The 21,360-nt window shown below is 43.5% G+C and overlaps 1 protein-coding gene across 1 annotated transcript in view; it reads left to right on the top strand.

The window, feature by feature from the left end:
* The window catches only part of lamc3 (laminin, gamma 3), a 106,987-nt gene that overhangs the window by 18,849 nt on the left and 66,778 nt on the right, over positions 1-21,360 (top strand). The window contains exons 3-4 of the mRNA XM_056432134.1: positions 10,460-10,590; positions 13,805-13,974. Of these exons, the coding sequence (XP_056288109.1) occupies positions 10,460-10,590; positions 13,805-13,974 (301 nt within the window). The remainder of the gene's footprint in view (positions 1-10,459; positions 10,591-13,804; positions 13,975-21,360) is intronic.

Here is a 21,360-nt window from a genome sequence, read left to right on the forward strand (position 1 = left end):
AGCCTTTGACCAAGTGATACGAATTGATGGTCAGCTGGTGCGCCCTGACGCAGCGCAGACATATCCGCACTTCACATTGATCAGGGACAGACTGTACAGAGTGAGCCGTGACACTCACACAGGGCAGGAAAGCACCCAGTTGCTGGTGCCGAAGAGCCGCCGGGAAATGGTTTTCCAGGCGGCTCACTATAACCCGATGGCTGGTCACATGGGGTATGATAAAACTCTGGACCGGATAATGAACCGATTTTATTGGCCGGGCATCCGGGCGGATGTGCGCCGTTGGTGTGCGTCCTGCCCGGAGTGTCAATTGGTAAACCCTCCGGCCATTCCGAGGGCACCTTTGCGCCCTCTGCCATTAATGGAGGTTCCATTTGAGCGAATCGCTATGGACCTCATCGGGCCATTTCACCGGAGTGCACGCGGATATCGCTTTGTGTTAGTCTTCGTGGATTACGCAACACGATACCCGGAGGCGGTACCCTTGCGCAACATTTCTGCAAAGAGTGTCGCGCAGGCGCTGTTTCAGGTCATCTCCCGAGTCGGAATCCCGAAAGAGATTCTGACTGACCAGGGCACCCAGTTCATGTCAAGAACACTGAGAGAACTTTACGGGTTACTGGGCATCAAGTCTATTCGGACCAGTGTGTACCACCCACAGACCGACGGTCTGGTGGAGCATCTGAATAAGACTTTGAAGTCCATGATCCGTAAATTTATTAATGACGATGAACGTAATTGGGATAAATGGCTTGACGCTCTGTTGTTTGCAGTACGGGAGGTTCCCCAGGCCTCCACGGGATTTTCGCCCTTTGAACTTTTGTTCGGCAGGACTCCACGGGGGGTGCTCGACCTCATTAAAGAAAACTGGGAGGAGGGGCCGAGCACCAGTAAGAACGAGATCCAACACGTCCTGGACCTGCGAGCAAAGCTCCACACACTGGGTCAGCTGTCACGTGAGAATTTGCTCCAGGCCCAGGAGCGTCAGCAGCGGCTGTACAACAGAGGTGCCAGGCTGAGACAATTCACACCAGGAGAGAAGGTACTTGTATTGCTTCCTTCTTCCAGCTCTAAACTCCTCGCCAAGTGGCAAGGGCCCTTTGTGGTCACACGGCGAGTGGGGGATGTCGACTATGAGGTGGTGCGTTCTGATAGGGGCGGCGCTACACAGACTTACCACCTCAACCTCCTAAAAGCATGGAGGGAGGCGGAGTCTGTTTCTCTGGTGTCCTCGGTATCTGAGAGAGAGGAGCTGGGGCCTGAGGTCCCAAAATCCACCAATCCGGCCTCGCTCCTTTGTGAAGACCGTCTCTCCGGGACCCAGAAAACAGACATTGCTGGTTGCAAAAGCAGTTTGCTGATGTGTTCTCTCTCCTTCCAGGACGCACAAACCTCATAGAGCACCAGATTGAGACTCCTCCGGGCGTGACAGTGCGGTTACGACCCTACAGGTTACCTGAACACAAGAGAAAGGTGGTTCAGCGGGAATTGGCTGCAATGCTGGAGATGGGGGTAATAGAAGAGTCCCACAGTGCCTGGTGTAGTCCCATTGTTCTTGTGGTCAAGAAGGATGGGTCTATTCGGTTCTGCGTGGACTATCGCAGGGTGAACGATGTGTCACGGTTCGATGCTTACCCAATGCCCCGGGTCGACGAGCTCCTGGACCGACTGGGCACCGCGTGTTTCTTACGACACTGGATTTAACCAAGGGCTACTGGCAGATTCCTCTGTCGCCAGAGTCTAAGGAAAACGGCCTTCTCCACTCCGTTTGGGTTATACCAATTCACCACGCTTCCTTTTGGGTTGTTCGGGGCCCCAGCCACCTTTCAACGCCTCATGGACCGGGTGCTGCGGCCGCACGCTGCATATGCTGCCGCCTACCTGGATGATGTGATCATACACAGCACCACCTGGGCGGAGCATGTGCAGCGGGTGGGCGCGGTGCTGGAGTCCCTGAGGCAGGCGGGGCTTACGGCCAACCCGGGGAAGTGTGCAGTTGGACGGAGGGAGGTACGGTATCTGGGGTACCACTTGGGCGCCGGGCAGGTGCGCCTCAGGTGGACTAGATCGCCGCCATCGCAGCCTGCCCGCCGCCCAAGACGAAAAAAGAGGTGAGGCAGTTTTTGGGGCTGGCGGGCTATTACAGGCGGTTCATCCCGAACTTTGCGGAGCTGACCAGCCCCATGACTGACCTGACCCGGAAAGGTGCCTCAGATCCGGTCCAGTGGACGGAGCGGTGCCAGTTGGCGTTTGAGGAGGTAAAGCAAGCTCTCTGTGGGGAACCACTCCTCCACACACCTAACTTCTCTCTCCCTTTTACTCTGCAGACTGATGCGTCGAACAGAGGGCTGGGGGCCGTTTTGTCCCAGCAGGTAGAGGGGTTTGACCGCCCCGTGCTGTACATCAGCCGCAAGCTGTCGGAGAGGGAGGGCAGGTACAGCACGGTGGAGGAGTGCCTCGCCATCCGGTGGGCGGTCGACTCCCTGCGCTACTACCTCCTGGGACGCTCATTCACCCTCTGGTCGGACCACGCCCCGCTCCAATGGCTCCACCGCATGAAAGATACCAACGCCCGAATCACTCGGTGGTATCTGGCTTTACAGCCTTTTAATTTCAAGGTGATCCATAGGCCGGGGACACAGATGGTCGTGGCCGACTTCCTCTCCCGCTCTCATGGGGGGGAGGGGGAGTAGGTTAGGCCGGATGTTGGCCCGGCCTAAGTCGGGCGGTGGAGGTATGTGGCAGCGGGGGGTGTTTAAGCTCGGCTGCAGAGTGGGTGGAGCGGGGGTGTGGTTCAGGGAACGGTGTCTGATTGTCATCAGCTGGTCTGATTGTCATCAGACCAGCTGATGACAATCTGGGTTTGTGTATCTGCGAGGCTCTGTCCCCATAAAGGAGCTGGACAGGAGGAAGAGGGGAGCCATGAGCAGAGACACAGTCGGCGGTCAGAGCGCTCAAATAAAACACGTTACCAACGTTCCCTCTGGTTGCGCATTCCTTGGGGCTTAGGGGGGGGGAAACCTACCGGTGACGGCCACGAACCTGTCACAATAACATTGGGCTGAACCTGCTTTAATTCGGCGTGTCATCATCACCCCATCAGTGCATTAGTATGCCGATGTTAGTATTTAACTCGAAAAGCCTCACAGAGCCGCGAGCACGGCTCTACACTCTCCACCTTGTCTAATACAGAACTCCAAGAAATCACTCGACAATACTTTAATTGTTTCACAGTTCCACGTAAATGATGGTGTTGTACGTACCCGTCGGGTAGCAATCACCAGAAGAAGTCCTTCAGCTCCAGATACCTCTTTGTTAAGTGTGAATGCGGTTATATTCGGCATATATAGGTGCCATTGGCGGTTTTCTGTGGCTAATATGGGATAATGGTCATGGGTGTACAGTGAGGCGTGTGGGTGCAAGATTAGTAGCGGTCAAGGGGAAGCGTGGCTCGAAGGCGCCACTTCCCGCCTTTAATCACGGGGTAGTACTGCTTGATCACCTTCTCGAAACAAACACATGGAGTTCAAGGAGGATAATATCAGGGTTCCTACGGTCATGGAAAACCTGGAAAAGTTATGGAATTTAAAAATGGCTATTTCCAGGCCTGGAAAAGTCCTTTAAAAAAATCTATATCCCAAGTTTTGGAAAAGTCATGGACATTTCTTATATTATTTCACATTCATTAATCTACACAGTTTGATTAAATTAAGAAATATTTCTATAAATTTGTATTCTTTTAATTAAACTAGTATCTCTCATTCATTTCTGTCCTTTAAGGTCTACACCCATGTATTTCACATAATGTTTGGTCATGGAAATGTGGTTTAAAGCGAATGAACCCTGTAATATTGATAAATCCTAGATTTTGGTGTAAAATGTTGCCCGTTGTCAGAGCTGCAGAACAATCTGAAATTGATTCGGCGAACACTTGAATTCCTCCGAATAAAAAACCTCCCGAGAGACGAGAAAAATGCCAGCGTCGTGATTGTGGTCGCCGATTAGCCGCTATATGAAACAAACAACAACAACAACAAAAAGAAGCAGCAGTCTCCAAATGTGTTGCTGGGAGTAGAATGTGTTTTTCATTAAGTTGATGTAATCGGAGGAAATGCCCGAGGCGCTCGCTGTCCAGCGTTGTTCGGAGCAACATTGCATGTGACGCGAGCATTTATCTAGCTAACGCGGTAAAGTCATCCCCCCGAGGTACGAAAGAGCCTAAAGCCCGCCGTGGAACACGGGAAAGGAATGCATTTGAAAACCAGAAGTCTTGACCTTATCTTAGTTTATATGGATTGTACAAAATGAGGTTTTTAAGATAATTATTCATCTTTTTCCTGCAGGGAAAATAAAAGATTGGGGGTTAAATTGCAGTCTTTACATGCAGATTGCGGACCGAGTATAAAATGATCCCCGTTCCCCTCTGTGCCTCTTCCTCTCCTCTGCATATGGCTCGTACAGAACATGCATATTTCATAAAGGCTTAAAAACAAGAATTGCATCCCGCCTGTTTTATTAGCATTTTAATCCCCTTGTGCACATTTAACGCTAGTGCCTCAGTTTGAAGAGCGCGTGATGGGTTTTTAGATATTATAGAGACTTCACACGCTTCATCTGCTGCTATTAAAATATATCTGCATGTCATTTTTGAGAGGTCAAAAGCAAAAATCGCATTGAAGTAAATCCCCCAAAGCATCACGTGTCGTTTGTACGCACAGGTGTTTTTTTGTCCGGTGTGAATGTCACCTGTGTTCCCGTCGTCTCACGTGCCGTGTGTGTGTCGCCAAATGATTTTTTATTTAGGATGTTCAACATTTACCTTTTTCTCTCACAGTAATGGCTTCAAAGTGAGCTCTCTCTCTCTTGCTTTCTTTTTTTCAATAATAATGCAGAAGATGAAAGCCGCTTTTAAAAAAAATTCTAATTTAATTTGTTCAGTCATCCATTAAAAACGGTTTGTCTGTCTCTCCTGCCACCAGCCCAACAACACCCCCCCCCCCCCCCACACACACACACACACACACATTCCTCCCTCTCGAGAAAGCTGTGTGACAAATTGGAGCTCCGGCGTTGAATGACAATGAGTAAAAAGTACATATTGAGGCCACAGTGGACATAAGCAATTAAATAAAATAAAAAGTTATTAAGTCGAGAAAGAGGGGACACTGCTCTCTTTGCTGTCAGCGCATGCAAGCCGTAAGGTTTCAGAGGTCAAGGAAACGAGAGAAGGGAAGGAGACAGGAGACGAAAGAGAAGGTTATGAACCCCCTGAGCAGAAAAAAACGATGATTGATATTTAAGAAAACGAGCTGTGGGCGGCTTACGTCCACGTGCGTGTGCGTGTGCACGTGTGATGTGATCATTAGACCGCTATTGTCTCCGGCCCAGGGCTGGCCCGCTGCCACTCTCAACGCCTCAGTCAGCATCGCTGCAGCTTTTGTGGACCCAAATTCCAAAGGAGCGAGAAATCAAAGTTAATTAAGCTTTTGCTGTGGTTTGCACAAAAAAATACAAAATGATACACGAGGGGCCGACGACTAATTAACCTAATAAAGAGCTTGCTTTCAGTGCAGTTTGTGATATTTGGAACCGTGTCTGTTTATTCCCCCCTCGCACAGTTTAGCACTGTTCTACCAAGCATGGCTAATAACTCTTCCATATGATAATGGTCTGTGTGTGATGAATGGAGGAGAGCGTTTGCTTTTTATTGAAAATCTAATAATATATTCATTTTGAAAGTAAAAACTCAAAAATGCTCACAGTGCACTTCAAATGTTTTATGGGCTGCGTGTCTTTTGCACGAGAGCTGGATGTGGGGGCACACGAGTATACTGTTCAGACTCTCATTCTCAGTGTTAGAGGACAGAAAGTCGTGCATTTTTGTTATTTTTTGGGAAATATTACATTTTGGTTGAGATTTAATCGCGTGAAGAAAAAAAAGTTAAAGAATTCATGATCGTACTACTGTTCTGCCCCACATTGTAATGTGTCGCATTAGAGACGTCAAGTGGTGTAGAATGCAATTGCCTTTTTGTTCTTGGATTTGTCCCTCCTTTCTTACCGTAGTTACTTCCTGTTTCATGATTCTACTGAAGCGCATTCTGCGGCTACGTTTCCCCTTTAGCCTACTGCTTGATAGCCTTCAAAGAGCTAAGTCTGTGAGTATCTATGTATGTAACATGTAAATATCTGCTATCTGTGTAATAACTGTTATAGTTTTATATTTTGCTGTAGCAAAAGACGCTAATCTTGCTAATTGCGATTAGCTAGATGCTAATCGCGATTAGCATTTCGTCATGTTAGGGTTAGCTTAAACTCTTAAGTAGTAGTAGTAGTATAGGGGTAATTTCTGGCATGATGGCTTTATGCTAATCATAGTTGTATTGATATATATGTGTGTGGACAGTTTGTATGTTATGTTATGTCTCCACAGTTTTACAATATCAAAGATTCATTCTAAAAATCCTGAACTCAACTCTGGATTCCCTGGGTCTTCATTTTATGCATCTGCTGTTAGCTTTCTGCTAAGCTAACTTAAAAAAGCAAAAGCAGAATAACTACGCTGGCCCTTTAATTGTGTTTTTATTGCACGTTTTCTATGACACAATGTATTAATCCGGGTTCCTGCAGCCATGGAAAACCTGGAAAAGTCATGGAATTTATAAATGGATATTTCCAAGCCTGGAAAAGTCATTTAAAAAAAAAAGTACAATCCAAAGTTTTCGAAAAGTCCTGGAAATGTGTTATGTTCATATGTTCATTCACGCTGAGTTTTAAATAATTAATATGCGTTTAAAAGAAAGACGCTCAAAATATAAGCCGGCATACGCTCTAAATACTCGCAGCGCACATTTTTCCGAAAAGACAAAAATGTTTTTTTTTAAATCTAAACTATTATCTCTCATTCAGTTGAGTCATTTAAGGTTATATATTGTATGCTTTTGGAATTCTCATTGTTAGTTTAAATACGACATTTTCTCACTTCATGTATAAACTGAGATTTCACAAAATGTTTGCTCATGTAAATTTGGTTTAAAGTCGTGGACACCCATTGGTCCCCATGTGTATGGACCCTGATTGGTGCATTTGGCCGGTGGGTTTGGTTCTTCAGGCGTGAGGGTCATCATGAGGCCTTTTCATCCAAGCGGCAATTAAGAAAGAGGAAAGGATATAGGAGGGAGAGGGAAGAAATACTCATTTGATTTGTTCATATAAATGAAAAAAACTCATTCTTTTTTCATTATTGTTCTATCTTCTCGTATTCATTTATTTGCTCACGCCGCTGTCATCGCAGCCCGTTAGCCGCGTCGCTAAATTAAACGAGCCGTGACAGACGGCCCCTAGTAGCTTAAATGCGCTTCAGTTAGCGCCGTCTCTCTGAAGACGCTCGTAATTCCCGCCGTAATGCGCGCGGCTGTTAGCGTTGATCTTTGAGAATTGAAAGCACTTTGCCAACGAGCCTCATTTGCATAGAAAGGGGCCAATTCAGCACCTGAAAATGTGTGCACATCACCCACTTTAAATAAGTGCACATACCGGAGGAGCGCCGACGCGCACAATGAGGGGGTAATTTTAGAAAATTAGACGGTTTCTTTGTCGTCTAATTTGTGCAGATTCTGGCAGCCATTCGTGTCCCCACATTGTTGCTCCTGAATCACGCTCACGTGGCCTTTACTCAACTCCTTCGCTGATTGAAAAACCCTCACGTGTCGTGCAAAATGCCATGCATTATCATCACAAGGGCATCGGAAGAGATCGTGGTGATTTCCCCTTTATGCCGGGAGCGTGAGAGCAATCACAGAGGATTTAAACTGTGGAATTATTGGACGAGAAACAGTCCCCTTCTTCCTCTTTTGTGTCTGTGTGTTGATGTCCAGGTGATTTAAAACCAAATGAAGAATTAGAGTCTTTTCTTTTTACCTTTGCAACTGCAGTGCATCATGGTCATTCAGTGTCTCCCAGAGCCCATTAGCCAGCAGAGACCTCTCACACGTAATTTCTGTCATATTATTATCCATATGAATTATATAAGTATATTTTTTGCGTGTTGCTGTGTCCTGATGCTTTGGAAATATTGTTGTTGCAACATTTATGCCAAAAAAGCCTGTTGAATTGAGAGAGAGAGAGAAGGAGAGATAGAGGAGAGAGGTAGAGGTAGAGAGAGAGAGGAAGCAAAAGAGAGAGGGGGAGGGAGAGAGAGGTATAGAGGGAGAGAGAGAGGGGGGAGAGAGAGGTATAGAGGGAGAGAGAGGTATAGAGTAAGAGGTAGCGGTAGAAAAAGAGAGACGGAGAGAAAGGTAGAGAGAGAGAGAGATAGAAAAGGGAGAGAGCGAGAGGTATAGAGGGAGAGAGAGGTATAGAGTGAGAAAGGAAGAGTGAGAGAGGTAGAGAGAGAGAGGTATATAGGTAGAGAGAGAGAGAGAGAGAGGGTGTTGGGGGAGGTTTCAGGTGAGGCCATAGAGGTCGGGTGGGTTCTTCATCGTGCGCTGAAGGTTCTCCAGCTGCTCGTCTTCATCAACAGAACCTCCTCCTCTCTGCTCCTGGCGGACGCCGTCACACAGAACAACCAATCAGGAACACATGCACGGCAGATTCAGCCCAGATGTTGTAGTAATGTGCCGCGACCTCTTGGTGACCTCTTGGTGCCCCCTCGGGACTGCAAGCTGCAGACCCGGCAGGGGGTCCGAATCCCCAAGAACCCTTTGAAGAAAGACCCCCGAAAAGTTCTTTTGAATAGAACCTGGCTCTTAACTTTTACCGCAGTGCCATTTCAAGCGGAGGGAGGTCACGTGAGGCACCTCACAGGCCACCGTGTCACCTTTGTTCAATTCCCTGCTACTAACCAAATAGGCCACAGACGAGTGTTGCTTTGTTCGCCGTGGTAACGGCTGAGAAGCTCACCAATAGAAATGGCGTCGCATTACAACACAGATTCTACAGAGGCATCTCAAACCAGCTGCTGTAGGGCCCTCTGGTCTCTTCAACACAGTGACTGTAACTGACTTCAACTAGCAGAGCGATACCGCGCATTGGTTCCTTTCATCTTCTCTACGGCACGAACAACTTGCACATTTAAAAACTGGCTTGAGATCAATAATCCACGAGAGTTGACTCTGCATCATTTCATAATGATGCAGATGTCAGCAGGGCCTTCAACACTAGAGCCAAGATCACAGCAGGCGGCCAAAAGAGCCACGTTCGGTTTGTGCAATGTTGGAGGATCCCTGAATATATATATATATATATATATATATATATACGTATATATACACTTCCGTTCAAAAGTTTGGGGTCATCCAGACAATTTTGTGTCTTCCATGAAAACTCACTTTTATTTATCAAATGGTTAGAAATAATGATGAATATTTGAAGTATTAATTTTGTTCTTCAAACTTCAAGCTCAAAGGAAGGCCAGTTGTATAGCTTATATCACCAGCATAACTGTTTTCAGCTGTGCTAACATAATTGCACAAGGGTTTTCTAATCAGATATTAGTCTTCTAAGGCGATTAGAAAACACAATGTACCATTAGAACACTGGAGTGATAGTTGATGGAAATGGACTTCTATACACCTCTGGAGACATTTCATTAGAAACCAGACGTTTCCACCTAGAATAGTCATTTACCACATTAACAATGTATAGTGTGTATTTTTGATTAATGTTATCTTTATTGGAAAAACAGTGCTTTTCTTTGAAAAATAAAGACATTTCTAAGTGACCCCAAACTTTTGAACGGTAGTGTATATATATATATATATATATATACACGTTTTGTCAATGAAGATAACATTAAATGAATCATAAATACTCTCTCTGCATAGTTAATGTGGTAAATGACTATTCTCTGGTGTTTAATATATATAATATATATATTTATATATATAATATATATAATGTGTATATATTATATATATATTATGTATTATATATATATATATATATCAAATGCAAATCATACGTAAAAAGTCAAACAAGAGAATTGATATTTCTTGGGGATCGCCAAAGTGATTAGGATTCCTAGAGAGCATACTGCATTTGTATTTTTTATAAAATCCCGTAATAGTCAGAAGCCTGGTGTATCTTTAGCGGTACAAAGCTGCGGTACTCAGAAAAAACATGAACGGAGGAACTCATCACTCATTTTTTTCGGAGTGTGCTCCCGTCTCTCTTTAAAGAGGCCTCTGGGAGAAGCTTCAAAACGTACTCGACAGCACCGTGGACCACCACAGAGTCCCAAAACCTCTCTCCTCAATGCCGATACGCCGTCACCCCCTTGTCTCCTTTCCTTGATCCACCGACTCTCCTTTCCACTTGCCGGCTCAACTAAATCCTCCTCTTACATCCTGGCTCCTTGTACCTGCAGGAGAGACTGAAGTGGATGACATCAAATTGAGTTTTATGACATCCCTTCTCACCCCCGTCGGTCCTTTTCTTCTTCTCTTTTCTTCTTTTCCAGGAATGGGTGACGGCCACTGACCTGCTCATCTCCTTGGACCGGCTCAACACCTTCGGAGACGAGTTCTTCAAGGACGCCAAAGTGCTGCGCTCGTACTTCTACGCCATCTCCGATTTTTCCGTTGGAGGCCGGTAAGAGACCGGGGGGGGGAGGGAGGGGATGATGTCGCCGGGCAGAGTAGGGTTCATGGAGAATTAGGTACGCTGAACTGAGGAATTTAGCTCTTATGTGTTCTATGCTGTAATTCTTTTGGGTAAGATTTGTTGATCTACATTTTTTGGGAAAATTAAATTCAATGTAATTTATTTTTATTAACATTTGTGCCAAAAGCAAAAGGAAAAAAAGACTACACGTTATTTTACCTTGACATGGACCCATGGAAGTGTGGTTGGACCTAAAAAAGTAATGAAAACACAAAAAATTACATATTTTTTTCTTGTGTCTCAGTGTTTTTTAAAATAATTTATTTCTGGCTCCTTGTACCTGCAGGAAAGTGACAGGTACACTTTCCTGTAATTCATTTTTTTTCTCGAGTTGCGCAACTTTCTTTTCTCAAAAGCACAACATTGTCTTTCTTTCTGAATGCGAGTGTGTAATCATGATAATATAATATATATTTAAAGAATTTTGCCTTAAAATCTGTATAAATCAGTCTGAACATTGTGCAGATTATACATGAAGTAGAATCCCCCTCTTCCTCTCCCCATTAGAAACCCCTCTTCCTCTCCTCATTACCCCGGGCAGCGTTCCCTTTCGTTCAAAAGGTATTTGAAGATTTTATCTTGAGCACGGACCCCTGAAAGTGCGGTTGAGCCCAAAAAAAAGTTCTGAAAACACCCCCAAAAAATATTGTTGTTGTGCCACAGTGTTTTTTTAAAATAATTTATTTCTGGCTTCCAGCGATCTCAAACGTAATGAACACAAACAACCCTGTTCATTACAAACACATTTATATAACACTAATTGGCTTCGCCAAATATGATTTGGAGGCAACACAACTGCTGCCTGAGGAGGTGTGTGTGTGTGTGTGTGTGTGTGTGGGTGGGGTTAGCTTACAAAGAACATATTTTGAGGCCAGAGCATACATGCAGGGTTTAGGTGCAATATCTCACAGATTGCAACGGCTCGTAGAGAAATTAGTTAAGTGGCGGAAAGATTATGATTTTGGTGAAATACAAAAAAATCCAGCAACTCCAATCTGGTGTTTCAAGATTTGGCTTTTGAATTTTTCACGATTCGACTAATTCCAAAAATGTTTTCAGAGAGATGGGTGGGTGGGGGGGGGAATTTTTCCGTCACAAAGATTAATCTGTTATTAATCCAGCACTCCCTTTTTTATTATTATTATTATTATAGCCGTGCTCTTCCAGTCTGCTCGGGGGGTCAATGGCGATCACCGTGGGGGGGAGGGGGGGGATAAATAAAAAACACCAATGTGTTTATGCTAACGTTGTTTACTGGAGCAGCAACATTGTTTACCGCAGCGCATTCTTCACAGATCTGCAGCCTCTTAATTTTTTTTCTTCGTCTCAAGTTGCGCTACTTCTTTTTCCTCCAAAGTACAACATTGTCTTTCTTTCTGAATCATGAAAATAAGGAATTATTTAGAGAATTTACCAGAATATTAGTGTGGCAGCTGTCTCCAATTTGGCCTCGGCTGCTGGCTGGTTGTTAATCAGTCAGCTGCTCTGACTAATTGGCAATCAGTCAGCAGCCGACACCGGCCTGAGAGCTGGAGTGGAGGAAAGTGAGCAGAGGCGCAGTCTTGCGGTCTGCTCTGTGTTGTGTGGAACACAATAAAGTATGCTATCCAACGGAACATTGTTGTTGTCGGCTGATCCTTGGTGCTTTTGCGGGAAACCCACGGGTAACGGCCCGGAAGCTGTTACAATTAGTATAGTATAAATCAGTATAAACATTTAACAGATTATCCATGAAATAAAATCCCCCTTTCCTCTCCTCTTCTTCCTGGATACAGTGTTCCCTTTCATTCAGAAGGTATTTTAACACAGTACACGTTGTATATGCATGAATATCAATATTCGGGGACACATGGTTTGCTGCTTGTGTCCACAGCGTGACAAGCAATCAGCAGCTCATCCTCAAAAGCTGTGATGCAAAACTGATTTTTTTTAAAGACAGCTTCCAGCTTGCTGTCCGTCAAGTGTCCATCAGCTGAGAATAGAGCGAGATAATAAACCTCCTACACGTCTTCTTCGTTCTTTATTCCTCACGGTAATGAGAGGGGACGCGGTTCCAAGCACTTTGGAGCTCGAGATGGAAGTAGGCGATTTAAGTTAGTTCGAGACGAAGCCTTCAGACGGAGTATAAATTGCATCTGACAAATGTCATAAACACTTAGCATCACCGCGGGGGACCGGGGGACACATGACACCTGTGGAAGAGGACCCACAATGCAACATGGGAGAGTACACGTGCCTTCACGCCGCCAACTCGTGATTCATATAGAATATCAAAGCAACCAATCGGGACTGCGACAACCTGCGACAACCCACCAAAAAACAAAATAGCGTCCGTTTACTTATCACTCTACGACGTGATGACTCGACATATATTTATGCTGATGACTTCACACGACTGATGTCAGCTTCCCCTCGCCGGGCACTCCCTTTTTGAAGTATCCCACGTGGAAGTGCACGTCTACTCCAGCAGAAGGAAATCTGACGCGCGGAATGGGACGCACTTCTGGAGTCACGAGGTTTTTCCGTTGTCTCGGAAATAATAATAACCGGGTCTGAGCCTCGGGGCGAGCGAGAGTCTGGATCTAAGACAGCTGGCTACGTTTGACAGGGCTTGCCACTCAAGGGACGAGTCCCCGTCCCCCTTCCACATGCCACTCCACAACGCTGCCAGGAGACATTACACACGGGGAGGGGGAGGGGAGGGGGAGATAGGCTTTCTACACGTGGCGGCTGGGGGGAATAAATAAGCTAAACTTGTCGTGAGAAGAAAAGAAAAAATGTCCCAAGATTATTCACCCGTGAAAACACAAAAAGATGAGGTGGGTAAATATAGACTGCGCGCGTATACCCTCGATGCCCTGTCCTCTTCCACTTGTGGATGCGGTGTGTGTTACCACACATTTGAATTGTGCAGTTGCTAAAGGGAAATGAAACCCCTCCCCCATGCCCCGTGATGGATAATAGGAAGTGACATCTCCTTAAGGTGGAAATACCTTCTCGCTTTGCCCTCTCCTCTCTGCCTTCAACACCACTCACCGTGTGCATTAGTCTGTCTACACCGGAGAGAGAGAGAGAGAGATTAGGTAAAGTAGTCCCTACCTCCCTGACATGACTACCTGCCCCTCCTTTCCTCCTCTCCCAGGTGTAAGTGTAACGGCCACGCCAGCGAGTGCGTGGAGACGGGCCTCAGCCGCCGCCTGGTGTGTTCCTGCCAGCATCACACGGCGGGGGACGACTGCCAGAGGTGTCACCCGTCCTACCGGGACCGGCCCTGGGCTCGGGCCACCGGGGACTCGGCCAACGAGTGTCTGAGTGAGTAGAGAGCGCCCTCGCTCCCCTGAAAGCCCAAAAGTTTTGGAGAAGTCCTGGGAATTTGTTTATATTCACATGTTCATTTACGCTGAGTTTTAAATCATTAATAGTTTTTTTTTTTTTAAGAAAGACGCTCAAAATATAAGCCGGCAAAAGCTCTCGTTAGTTTGCGTAATTTCTTTTTTCTCCCCGTTGCAAGTGAACGCACCTTAACTGAAAACTTCCGTAGCTCAGGGATAATCCACTATCACGTAGATGCTGAGATTTGACAACATTTGTGGTCATGGAAATTTGGTCCTGGACGTCCATTGGTCAACACGTGGATGGTTCTGTGTGATGTGAATGTTAATTATGCTGAAATACTTCACTATGTTTCTACTTATTTGTCTCGTTTCTAAAGTGTTGGATAACATTTTTGGATGTATGACGCACATCTTTCCAAAATGGCTGTTTTATCTATTTAAGATGATGTAACGCTATGCAGGATATGGCAGTAAAGATGGTTCGAAACCGCTTTGTTATTCTCAGAATTTATGGAACTTTTGTAAAAGTGGGTCGCGACGGTTTGTCATTTTTAAGAGTGCATTTCTTTGTTTTTCGACCTAATTTATGTGGAACTCATCTTCTTTCACTCTTAAATAAAAAGTCATCTCAAATATGTGTTGCTATATATTCTGGCTCCGATGGCTGTGAATATGATTTTAAACACCACTTTAGCGATATTGCCCCAGTATAAAATTTGTAACACTTCTTGGAGATTAAATATTATAATACCTTGTATATTTAATACCTCTCTCCGAGAGTGAAACTCCCAAATACACGTGTACAGTGACATTTCTTCCCGCCTGTTGGTTGCATTACAAGTTGTTTTGCTTTCCATGTTACATGTAATTCATTTAGACCAATAAGAATGTATTTACCAATCAAATGCATTAATGTCGTTAATGCTACACACGTATGTAAATGTTTAGTTCAATTCCTTTTCACCTTTTTATAGGTTTTTACGTAAAATGTAGTTTTAGCCCTGACCTTCCATTTAATATGACAAATAGTTAACAAATAGTCTGTGGTGTGTTTTTGAGGACACGTCACTTCTCGGGGAGAAGGAACATTTCTTTATTTTTATTTTTTTTCCCTATGAACATTTGTCCCTTTTTACTTTTGTGTTGTGATTTTAAAAAATCACTTCAAAGATATTTAAAGATAAGTCACGCTGTGGAAGTGCAAATGTATCCTTCAAACTTATTTTTTAATAACGACACATGCGTAATACAGTTTTTAACGCTCTCTTGAACGTTGACTCCACATTCACAATCGTCTTTCTGAGTGAACCACATCCATAACTTGAATATTATAATATTTTGGATTAATCATACTAACAATATGTCCAACAAGTGCTTTTTTTTACCGCCTAAAAGTAATTTGATGGCGTAGACAAGGATGGCTGCCGAGAAATATACCTTAAAATCTGGAAGGCGACATTCCACCGTTACCCAGAGCAACTGGAGCGTTGCATATGCGCGTCTCTGGCTTCCCTCCCCCGGTGGTGGTGTATCCCACTCCTACTGGCATGTATTGCAATGAATAAAATACCCTCTGCAACATATTGGACCGTCTTCCTCTCGTGTTTCAGTTGATGTGATTATAATTTTCCTCGTGCCTACGTTGGTAATTATTATATTGTATACAGCCCCAGGTATTTGATTGAAGAAAAAAAAAATCACATTTAATATTAAAACTCTCTTTCGGAGGCGCATAATTGAACGAGCGAGTTTTTTGGAACCATTCGATGTGTATATCCTAGCGTGTAACCACATTTTGTTTTGGGTCTCCATGGAGACGGTGGTTCTAGGTCGCGCGTCCACCCCGGCTCGCTTCCCCGTCTCGATGGATTTCTCGGGGGGCGAACGGTTCGATACCGTGACAAACATCCCCGTCTCGTTCTCCTGGCGAACGACACGTCTCTGAGATGTGGAGCCACTCACCTTTTTTACTACGGGCAGCTCCTCCTTCAACTTCGATCCCCAGCCATTAAATCTGCCGTGAACTTTTCAATGGGTGACTGGAAGTCTCTATAAAAACCAATCTGCCTGGAGTTTGTTTTTAACATCCCGATTAAAAATCTCTTTTTTTCGAGGTTGACCCGGCACAAGACGGGCAGCAAGAAACTAACAGTTAAGAGACGGTGACACAACAGTTAATATATGAAACACTGACATTGTTTGGCACCTGCCTCCATTTCTTTAATTTAAGCAGAAAGAGCCATCAGTTCTTTGAGTTTTAAACTATTCTGCAACATATTTTAGAGAATGCAGAGTCCAAAAAAGCCCTTTTTCCCCCATTTCAGGAAGTCCTGAGGACGCAGAGAGGACTTTACGACTCTTTTCTGCATGATGAAGACACACAGGTAGTCTGGGAGTCGACCGAGGATGGCCTTATGAATGAAGGAGTTTTCTTTCTGCCGACGGCGCTTTATATCCCCACCCCCCCTCCCCCTCCCCCGTGGTATTTCTGCTGTGATTGTTCTTATTCTGCATCTCTCCAGGTCAGGGTAGAAAACAAATATCCTCATTTATTCCCCATCTTCTCTCGAGGATTGTGTTTATACTTCTGTATAATACCAATGGTGGACATATGCTATATCTTTTGGCCACACAAGGGGTTCTTCATTTCGTGAGAGCTCTCAGAAGCCTGTTGTTTACGTAATACGCCTGTTGTTATGAATCTTGCGTTTCCCTCCAACTCTGGAGCCAATATCTCACCCATCCATCTATTTGTTCATGAATCTTCTGGTCCTTTTGTTTTATTTGTTCTTCTGGTTCTCAATCCGTCGGATCTAAGATCAACATATTAAATGTCCCCCTTCTGGTCTGTTTAATTAGTATTGTCTTATTCCCGTAGTGTGGGTGGATCTTCTTTACCACTGTCATCTTCACACAAGGAAAACGTTTGATATACATTTTTTTTAACAGTTGTTGTTTTTATTTGCCAGAACATTTGAATATATATTTTTTATTTTTGTTTGGTGTATATTATATTATAAGCGAGGCCAATTCTTCAGTGTGTTGCTCGATGGCGGTCTTCTTTCTGCTTTAAAAAGTCTATTATGGGATAAAGTGTGGCGTCGAATCGCGCGTAATCTTTCTCTTCATATTTACTAGCGTCGTAACATCATTTTAAACTTTTGTATCTCTTAGTTCATATAGTTATCAGATGTAACCGAGTTAGATATCCAGACGGCTTCCCCCTCTTCGTACGTGAGGTGTAATGGGGCGTTAGACCCAAATCCTTTTTCAGGCTCTTATTTTGGTAATTCGGTTTCTGGAGAAAAAAAATCGGATGCATCTCCTCTTTTTAAAATGTTGTCATTATTTTGGCCGTTTTAAAACAGAGTACCCCCAAAACCGTGAACATCGAAAGACATCAGCTAACATCTTTGGTATTATATCATTACGCTCATTGTGATTGATTTCACTGTTCAACATTTTGTTCAACATTTTTTAAACCGTAAACTAGATTATACATCAACAAACAAAATAACATGGACGGACTCCAAAAACAGGGCTTTCTCTCGCCACCTCAGCTCACGAATCCCTTTCTAAATATATATATATTTATATATACAGGACTGTCTCAGAAAATTAGAATATTGTGATAAAGTTCTTTATTTTCTGTAATGCAATTAAAAAAACAAAAATGTCATGCATTCTGGATTCATTACAAATCAACTGAAATATTGCAAGCCTTTTATTCTTTTAATATTGCTGATTATGGCTTACAGCTTAAGAAAACTCAAATATCCTATCTCATAAAATTTTAATATTTCCTCAGACCAAGTAAAAAAAAAGATTTATAACAGCTGAGTGTTTGTCAAGGCTCAGGAAACCCTTGCAGGTGTTTCGAGTTAATTAGACAATTCAAGTGATTTGTTTAATACCCTACTAGTATACTTTTTCATGATATTCTAATATTTAGAGATAGGATATTTGAGTTTTCTTAAGCTGTAAGCCATAATCAGCAATAAATCAGAATAAAAGGCTTGCAATATTTCAGTTGATTTGTAATGAATCCAGAATGCATGACATTTTTGTTTTTTTAATTGCATTACAGAAAATAAAGAACTTCATCACAATATTCTAATTTTCTGAGACAGTCCTGTATGAGGGGGAAGAAAGGGCCCCCTCCTAGATATGTTGAATGACCCACTATGGGTCCCTCCTCTCACTCTATAATTATTCAGCTTGTTGTACAAATTTGTGCATATTCCGTTTGTAAACCTAAATATTCAGTAATAATATATATATATATATATATTATGAGAAAATGATGTGGTGAAGATCACTGTGCATTCCCTGTCCATGCGTACATTCACTCAGTTTAAGCATGAATATTTTGTTTAAATTATATCCAAGATACTCTTGTTCTCACTTTAAAAAAATTATAATCTTCATTTGAAAGGCACCAGATACAGTTAAAACATAAATGTCACCATTTGATGCGCTGTACCAGATTGTAGCTACTCCGCTAATTAGCATCTGTAGTCCCTTGACAGACCATAGTAAACAATAACAAACATAAAACTATAACAAACAGTACAGGTTAAGACACACCACAACAGTATATATGTGGTAAGAAGAACACAAAATAAGCATGAACTTTAATGTATTTTTTAAATTTGATTTATTACATTTCCGGTATTGACACCATGGGGGATGTGTGTCTATTCAAATGGATGTGTGCACCTTCCCTTCCTCTTCTTCCTCCTTGAGAGCTGCAGTGTGTGTATGAATTTGCATTATTAATAATGTCGGGGTTGGCTCATCACACCGTGCACGTTTACTGAATGCCGTTGAGGATGAATTGTAATTGGCGAAGGGGTAAAAACCATAAAAGAGAAAGTGTCTCACAAATTGTGTTTTTTTTTTTTTTTGCTGAATTCTATTAAGCAGCTAGCGTGTTTTAATTACTCTTCCTCTTGGTTCCAAGCAGATGGCGTCTTAAATGGACTACTGAACCCAACCTAATCAATATACGGTATATTCATAAATAAATACACACACACACAATCCATATAACAGAGACACAGAATATGTAAACTAAATGCTGAACGCCCAGTGTAATTGTATATTTCTCTCTGTCACAAAAGTCATTTTGCCTTTTTTATTTCCCTTTTAGGTGCGTACCATTTTCTCCGTGACATAGTTAGTTATGGGTTGGTGGTCAGCTAGTATGCATCAAGAAAAGGATTTGCAACAAATATAATGTTAAGTAGATATTTTTAAACGAACTTGCGAACAGTAGAAATGCAGTTGTTGAGGTCATAATCTGTGTTTTATTACAATCAATACACACTTGTTTCATCCCAGGGTTGCCAAGGGGTCAATCACAACATTTTACAGTTTGGCGGTTAACATGAAAAGGCTTAAAGGAGACTTAAACCGCAGAGTAAACAATCATTAGGAATATAAAACATTTAGGAATGGGGGAAAAATAAATTGCGTTATGCCATTATTTCAAAATTGACATAATTTGGCATCTTTCCTATCGTGTCTGCTTTTTTAAAGATACTATGCACATTATTTTGTCTACATTCGCTCCTCCCAAAAGGTGAAACAACGCTGAGATGGCCCCGCCCCTCTTCTTGCTTGTTACATGATGGCCCCGTCTCTCATCTCGCTCGTTACGAGATGGCCCGCCTCTCTTCTTGCTCGTTACAAGATGGCCCGCCTCTCCTCTTGCTCATTACGGGATGGCCCCGCCTCTCTTCTTGCTCGTTACAAGATGGCCCGCCTCTCTTCTTGCTCGTTACAAGATGGCCTCGCCTCTCTTCTCGCTCGTTACAAGAGATGGCCCCGCCTCTTTTCTCGCTCGTTACGGGAGATGGTCCTGCCTCTCTTCTCACTCGTTACAAGAGATGGCCCCGCCTCTCTTCTCACATGTTACAAGATGTCCCCGCCTCTCTTCCCGCTCGTTACGGGAGATGGTCCCGCCTCTCTTCTAGCTCGTTACAAGATGGCCCCACCTCTCTTCTCGCTCGTTACGGGAGATGGCCCCGCCTCTCTTCTCGCTCGTTACATGATGGCCCGCCTCTCTTCTCCTCGTTACGGGAGATGGCCCCGCCTCTCTTCTCGCTCGTTACATGATGGCCCGCCTCTCTTCTCCTCGTTACGGGAGATGGCCCCGCCTCTCTTCTCGCTCGTTACATGATGGCCCGCCTCTCTTCTCCTCGTTATTGGAGATGGCCCCGCCTCTCTTCTCGCTCGTTACGGGAGATGGCCCCGCCTCTCTTCTCGCTCGTTACATGATGGCCCGCCTCTCTTCTCCTCGTTATGGGAGAGACGTCTTCAGACTAGCTCATTTGGGCTGAGAGGTCCGAGGGGTGAAGCCTTTTGTGATACCTGACATCACGTTTGGGGAGCTTTGCTTCGGCTGCTCTCCTTCTGGTGTCGGGGAGAAGGGATTAGCTGAACTCTCAGAATATCTCCAGCAGGCTGAATCGAATATAAGGAAAGGTGATCGTTAGCTTTGCAGGAACTAAAGAGGGGAATAAAAAAGAGAAAAGGGAAAGTCGTGCGGGGTAATATTTTTAGACGCTGGTTCTGTTAATGCAGTTTCTCATGTGAGCTGTTTACATAACCCATCTGCCATTGTTTACACTAGCACCTGTTTGCACATGGATGTTTTGTTGTGGAAGAATCCATAAAAATCTATAAAGATTATCTGAGAAGCAGAAAGGTCTTGAGTGTCACTCACATCTATAACTGAGGAGGATCAGTGATTAGAATCACACCTGGAGATTAGTACTGTTACCTATTTAATGCTAATCTTGATTTGAATACGCTCGTACCCTCTATAGATTATTGATGATCACTTTTTTTCTATTTCTTATTCCCACACGTAACATTTTTTTAAATGTTTATTCAGCCTGTTACCATCACTCAACGCTAAATATAATATATCTAAATATAATATAAAGCCTGTTTGTATATTGTGTACGTCTTCGACTGTGTGGATTTAACTTTTTTTCTAAACACTAATATAGTATACACAAAAAAAGTACAACCATCAAAACTAAGTCAAGCATTAAATAATGTAATATGAGCGTTATCATTGTTACAATAGCAATTCTTCAAAACTTTATACCAATAACAACAACAACATAATCTGAGAGCGATATATTTGTGTTTATGGCCCCTAATTCACAAACACTTTGCAATATCGACTCGATTATTGCGGCGCAAAAAAAGGCTTTTATTTTGAACGGTCAAAGTCAAATCATGTGCAGCGTAACTGCGTCGGCCATTTACATAAAAATTATTATTTATATATTTGTACATAAACGCATGTAATATGAATTAAGCATCACATTTCTCAAACCCCTCCACC

Source organism: Pseudoliparis swirei, chromosome 15, assembly GCF_029220125.1.
Source record: "Pseudoliparis swirei isolate HS2019 ecotype Mariana Trench chromosome 15, NWPU_hadal_v1, whole genome shotgun sequence".
Taxonomy (NCBI): Eukaryota; Metazoa; Chordata; class Actinopteri; order Perciformes; family Liparidae; genus Pseudoliparis; species Pseudoliparis swirei.